At 36.2% G+C, this 6,931-nt stretch overlaps 1 protein-coding gene across 4 annotated transcripts in view; it reads left to right on the forward strand.

Annotated features, from left to right (window-relative positions):
• Nucleotides 1-6,931, forward strand: part of DOCK7 (dedicator of cytokinesis 7) — a 164,254-nt gene that overhangs the window by 141,807 nt on the left and 15,516 nt on the right. For 3 of the 4 annotated variants that reach the window (XM_014549256.1, XM_014549258.1, XM_014549259.1), the window contains 2 exons: nucleotides 1,264-1,395; nucleotides 2,898-2,912. In XM_014549256.1, the coding sequence (XP_014404742.1) occupies nucleotides 1,264-1,395; nucleotides 2,898-2,912 (147 nt within the window). The remainder of the gene's footprint in view (nucleotides 1-1,263; nucleotides 1,396-2,897; nucleotides 2,913-6,931) is intronic. The other variant, XM_014549257.1, reaches the window with a different exon arrangement.

Consider the following 6,931-nt stretch of genomic DNA (forward strand, 5'->3'; position numbering starts at 1 on the left):
GACTCCCACAAAGGGTGGCCAGACTGTGGCTTAGGCCCACTCCCCAAGGGAGCAGGGAGCAGGTAGTAGGACATCCCCTAGGGCTCCCAGTATGTGATAGGGGGCAAGCTGGGCTGAGGGAACCCCCTCCCCAGTGCACAAATTTTTGTGCACCGGGCCCCTAGTTAATGGAATATTTTGACAAATATACACTGTGTGTATTAGTGTGTGTGTCTGCTTGTAATTTTAATAATTCACAGTAGTGAATTCAAAATGTGGTACAATGGCCTAATTACAGAATTTCTTTTGCAATAAATAGCATGCAATTATGAATTTCATTTTTTTCAATTAATCTATTTAATCTTAATTAAAATAATTACTGAGGCATTTTAGTTACACTAAATATATTTTATTGTTATAGCTACATGACTGCTTAAACATACTCCTGTGAACTGACTAGAAAATAAGAACCATATGTTTATTTCCTTGGGAAAATATGTTTGCTGATTTGTGAGGCAATGGGAACTTAATGGCTCTTGGAAAACCTCTCTTCCCTCACTACAGCTACCAACCCATGATTAAGGACAGGAGAATGGAAGAGTAGTACAAACACATTTCGTTACTCACTCTGAGTATAACCAGAGTAACCCTTGGCCAACCACTGGCCAACTACTAGTCACTAGTGGAATAAAATCTGAAAATTTGATGACTCAGGACCTTCTCATGTTTTGTTATAAATCAGTTGTTTTTCCATAGGCAATTTCCTGTGCCAGTTTAATATTTTGGAAAAGTTAAATAATTTTAGTTTCGTTGGAGGCCACAGGTTATCTGATATCTATGTATCTGTGACCAATGTAATAATTGGATTTCTTTTATTTCTCTGCTCAGAATTAGTTTCTGCAAAAGTTTATCTGCAGATACAAGTACACGAACATATACATATTTACCTTAGCGAAGTAAGGTAATAATTAATAATTCTATCTACCTCTCCCTGGTAGGTAGAAGCAGAAAGTCCAATTCAGATTATATAGAAATATAAATATGCAGATGTATGTTAAATGCACACACACATATATATGCATGTATATCCATCTAGAGAAGATAATACATTGTGAAAAATTCTTCTATTAAGTTTTAGTAAAATTAAAATTAGTATTGTTTGTTTTTATGTCCTATTGGAAAAGCTTCAGTTGGTATTGTTTTAGAAGAAATATTGTGAATTCATAAAGTGTAAATATTTACTTTCTTGTTGATATAAAAGAAAGCAATATCTTATCCTTATAGGCTGGCATGTATGAAGCAGTTAACGAGGTGTACAAAGTACTTATTCCTATTCATGAAGCTAATCGGGATGCAAAGAAACTATCCACAATTCATGGTAAACTTCAAGAAGCATTCAGCAAAATTGTTCATCAGGTAATGATTGCAATTTCTAGCTTCAGTATAAATGGAGAAAACTGTCTAAAAGCATTAGTGTTGCATTGTATTGATGTCATACTGGATCCCATGGAATGACCATTTTAATCAGGTTACAAATGAGCGGTGTCAAAATGATGGTTCAGTACCAAAGCAAGGCTCATTAAAAAAAAATTGAATTTACCCAAAGTAGATTAAGATCATAAGTTTCCCACACAGCTTCTTTTTATTTTGATCACTTTTTTTAAATGATTACTAGTTGCCAAATTTTTTTAAATTGTGTTATTTTCTGTTTCATAGTGTGAGTTATAATTATGAATCTGATTTTTAAATTGATTTCTATTCTGCCAAAAAAGTTTCTTAAGTTAATTTTTTATTAAATGATAAGAAAATTTAATAAACCCCTAATATTTTGTGATTTCAACTAGACTTCACTATTTATCCTAGATGTTTCCATTCAATCATTCTTTGATATATTTCTAATATGATAATAATGAATAAAATGGTTGTCTTATGTGTATTCAATTATAATAGTATAACTTCAATACTTGTTTATAGTTCATGGAATCCACAAATCACAAAAATTAAAATTAAAATAAACTTAGTTTACTGTTAGACTATTAGCAATTGATGTCCCTGAAACTAAATCCTTGGCTCCATTTAAATACTCCGAAATACCCTATTGAGCCTTCTCCTCCTCCACTTTACTGTTCCCTTTCCTGTGCTACCCATGCTGTTATCTGCTACTGCCATCATCTAAGAAGGAAGTGGAATCTGAATATCCACTTCTGTATTCAGTACTACTTCTTTATTGTCTATCAGCTTGACTTCTTCTTTCTTGCCATGGACTAAGATGAAATGATATAATCTAAAAACTTTAACAGTCTTAAAATAAGGCTGCTGTACTGTTATGCCAGAATTTTATTGTTGTCTGCTAAAATACTGAAATTGCAAAAGATTTACTAGGATTCATAAGGGGGTGGGGGTGGTTATAATCAATTATACATATACTGTCAAAGGAGCCTTATGCCAGCTTCTAGAGCTGTAAACTGCAAATTACACAGGTCAGGTCTGGAACATCTAGAGCTAGTAGATTCCAAGAAACTTTCATCCATTTGTACCAAAGGCATTTGAGCAAAATTGCAATTTCTATTCCAATTACCCCAGGTAGTTCAGCTGAGTTTAGTGAGAGATCTAATTTAGACAGACAAATGGAACAAGCAGTAGGCTTTCTTTCCCCAAAATATGTACTTTCACTTTTAAAGTTTTTAAAAGGTAAAATTTTAGCTATTAGGTTTTGAACAAGCAATTTATAAAGTTATCAGAGGTCTTAAAAGTGAAAGAATGTGGTGTTTAAAAAATATCCTAGTGTCTTCTATCAGTGGAGAAGAATTTATGGTATATGGTGCCTTTCTTTATACTACTGAACTTCCTTTGGCCTTTTTTTGTTCTTTTTAAACAATTTTTTTATGACCTGCCCTTTTTTACTTTTTATTATACAGAGTACTGGCTGGGAGGTAGGTAATGTTTTAGTTAGTTAAAGACACTAATAGATTGATTTGATCAGATTTCTTATGCCAATGCTTTGCCCACATGTGCTAGCTGTGGGCATTCTGTTGCTATCTGCTATCAACTGAATTCATTAACCAAAGAAATTTTGTTAAAATACTGTAAGTTGTTTTTTTTTAATTTATTATTAAGAGGTGTAGGCAGTGCATGGAAATCCATATTACACTAATGAGATTCTTTGGTAAATGAGCCACTTTGTCATCACTTTAGTTTGTTTTTATCCCTTGAAGCATTTTCTTTCATCAACATTTACACACAGATTTCTTTTTTTAACCATATTGTTTCACCTCATTTTACAGAGGTCGATTTATGTGTTATTGCTCAGAGGTGTAAATAGAAAATACTGTATTTCATCTGATCTAAGATGCCATCAATTGTAAGACATCCCATTAATTTACATGCATTTAAGAAAGAAAAAAGAAACCTGTGTATTAAACCACAATATCCTATCAGGTGAAAGATTAATGCCAACTACAGAGATATTAAAATGTATGCAAAAACAATTATGCATCTTAGAATTGATGAAAGAATGTGTTAATTTGATCTTGAGTCACTTCACCTTGAGTATAAGCACTCCTGAAGAAAGAAATTCACTTTTGTTTTTTGAGTTTTGTTTGGGGGAAAGATTAAAGAGATTGAGAGAACTTGAAATTTAATTTGACCTCATATTCTGACAGTGTTTGATAATTAATGTTTAATGAAAACGACATGTGCAGCCTTTTATGTAGTAAGTGGTTAGGCTCATGAAAGTTATATATAAATTAAATCTTAAAATGCCAGGAAGAAATTGATTGCCATTATTTTAAATTTTTATGTAAAGGAAAGAATTCTATAAAATGTGTTTCAATTTATTTTGATGAGGCAAAGCAAAGTATTAATAAATCGGATTTATTTAAAGCTAGGTGTACTTGTAAAGTTGTCTGCTTTGCCTTCTCACTTCGTAGTCACGTTCATGTTGACTAAAGAGCTTAGGCTTTCTGTTTGATTTCAGTATTGCAGTCCTTGTTTTGGGACCCAAATAGAAAACCTTGGGAATAAATGTTACTACTGTATTTTCTTCCATTTCTGAATTGGTTCCCAACTTTTTTTTTGTACTTTTGCATCTACCTTAATTCTCTAGATGAAATGTGTATGACCTTATTAATATTTAGTATAGAATCCCTCATTTCTGTGGCTCAATTAAGACATATATAGACTAGCCATGGTTATCTATGAGTGATAACATTCTTTATGGATTTCCTATCGTGAAATGGAATTAGCTGAAAAGTAAGCATAAAAGATATATGGAAACCTCTGAGCAGTTTATTACTAGTCAGCTTGATGCTAAATCGACCCCTGAAAGGTATAATTTTCACTGGTTATGACATTAATATCATTCTGTCATCATGTTTATTGCATGGTAAAAGTCACACAGGCTTTATTTTCTTGTTTATATCTTGTCACTACCTTTCACTGGATCTTTAGCTTTGTAGCTTCTAAAATTGTTGCACGCTTGTTTTTGCTTTTTTCCTTGTAAAACTTAAATGGATGCTTGCATTTTAAAAAAATGTGTTTGCTACCATTTGCTGCTTATTTGTTTTGAAATTTCCTTAATTAAAATGCCTTCTGTTTTCTCTTCTCTCTTGCCCCTGGTTGCTGACCCTACTCCCTACTTTTACTATTGTCTATTGTGGTAAGTTCCTATCATGTGAATATTTTTCTTTTTTACTCAGAAAACTTCAGTAATTTCATTTTTTTCTAAACAACTGTGTTTTCTAGCTAATTTCCTAGTATTCTCAACTCTCACTGGGTTGAAATTCAGTAAGGATAATTTATACATTGTAGAATGACTCTGACTTAGAGGAAAGGCCTTTTGCACTTATATATTTGCAATGTGTTTCATTTGTCCTTATTCTCCTTGATTTGGTATAAATTGTTTGAGTTGGTGAAGCTTTTGGGGAATGTGTGTGCGGGTTTGTGTATGTATGTAAATGGTAACTCTAAAACTTGACACTTATTAGTAAAGTATTTACCATGCAAAATAACCAGTCACAAACCCTTTATGAATCATGGTGACTGTTAATCTGCGATCCAGTTTCAGTACCTCGATGGCTGTTTACTCTTCACTTTTTTTTTCTTTTAAAAAAATAATAGGAAATACGATGTGCTTTAATCATTTCTTATTATTGCATTTTAAATTATTTGTATTAAAAAAGAGAAATGTTGAATTTCTGTTTGGAAATTTTTATAACCGCCTCATATTTTGTATGTGTATTTCATTTTAAAAAGATATCTTTACCAAATAGTGATCAATTTATATTCAAAAATAGACAATTTGTATTCATAGTAGAGAATAGTTGTAAGAGAAAGACAAAACATAGGAAGAGAAGTACCAAGTAATTACTCAAGGAAATTCTCAGGGAAAACATAAGAGAAGTGTCACATGGTATATATACTTATGTCCCAGTTTTTGTATACCAGTATATAGAGTATGGGAATTATATAGCCTAATTAAGAACTTGGACTAAGGTGTCAAATATATTGGGATTTTACTCCCAACTCCACCACAGTATGGTCTCCAAATGTGATCTTGGGCAAGTCATTTTTCCTTCTCTTAAAATAAAGGGGGAAATAATGGTACCTCACTCAAAACTGAGATAAAAATTGACATACTGCATGTAAATTGGATAGCCAGTGTCTAGCACATACTAAGTACTCAAAAATGGTGGAGATTATTGTTTTTGTTGTACTATATTTATTATCATTATTTTTACTATTACTTGAAATCTTAACACAATCCTATATAATAAAGAGCTAATATGCAAATGGTCATCACGCCGTCATGCTGTAATGGCTCAGATGCTCAACACTGGGGAGAGAGGAATGGGGACCAGCCAGGCACAAATGAGCTCGCGAGAGAGGAAAGGGTACCTGCCCGGCACAAATGAGCTTGCGAGAGAGGAATGGGGACCAGCCAGGCTGCAGCCCGGGAGAGGGACAAGCTGCCAGCCCCACAGTCCCGGGTGCCAGCGGCTGCGCCTGTGTCCCGGCCTGGCCCGGGAGAGGGACAAGCTGCCCGCCCTGCAGTCCCAGGCGCCAGTGACTGCACCTGCACCTGTGGCCCGGGAGAGGGACAATCCACACACCCCACAGTCTCCACAGTCCCGGGCGCCAGTGGCTGCGCCTGTAGCCTGGGAGAGGGACAAGCTGCCCACCCATGGTCCCCTGCAGCTGCAGCCAGCCCGGGCCAGGCCAGCTCGGGTCCTGGGTGGGTGTGACCAGCCAGAAGGAGAGAATCCCACGTCCCTGGTGCCTGCAACCAGCCAGAGGAGGGAATCCTGAGTCCTAGGTCCCGGGTGCGGGGCGAGGCAGAGGCAGTTAGGGGCGATCAGGCAAGCAAAGGAGCAATTAGGGGTGATCAGGCCAGTAGGGGAGCAGTTAGGGGCGATCAGGCAAGCAGGCAGAGGTAGTCAGGGGCAATCAGGCAGCTAGGCAGAGGGGTTAGGGGCGATCAGGCAGACAGGCAGGCGAGTGGTTAGGAGCCAGCGGTCCTGGATTGCCAGAGGCAGTTGGACATCCCCCGAGGTGTCCCAGATTGGAGAGGGTGCAGGCCAGGCTGAGGGATCTCCTACCCCCTCCCCCCATGCATGAATTTCATGCACCGGGCCTCTAGTTTGGTTAATAAAATCTAAGAGGTGTTATGTCCCCAAGTGGAGACCTGTGACTAAATAAACTGATAAAAGTGTGTAAATGTTCTCTCTCTTTTTTTAAAGTATGTTACTTTTTTAATGTTACCTTTTTTTTAAAGTTTTTTTTTAATTGATTTTTATTTTTTATTTTTTTTAAATATATTTTATTGATTTTTTACAGAGAGGAAGGGAGAGAGATAGTTAGAAACATCGATGAGAGAGAAACATCGATCAGCCGCCTCCTGCACATCCCCCACTGGGGATGTGCCCGCAACCCAGGTACATGCCCCTGACCGGAA

The sequence above is a fragment of the Myotis brandtii genome, unplaced genomic scaffold (assembly GCF_000412655.1).
Source record: "Myotis brandtii unplaced genomic scaffold, ASM41265v1 scaffold540, whole genome shotgun sequence".
Classification (NCBI taxonomy): domain Eukaryota; kingdom Metazoa; phylum Chordata; class Mammalia; order Chiroptera; family Vespertilionidae; genus Myotis; species Myotis brandtii.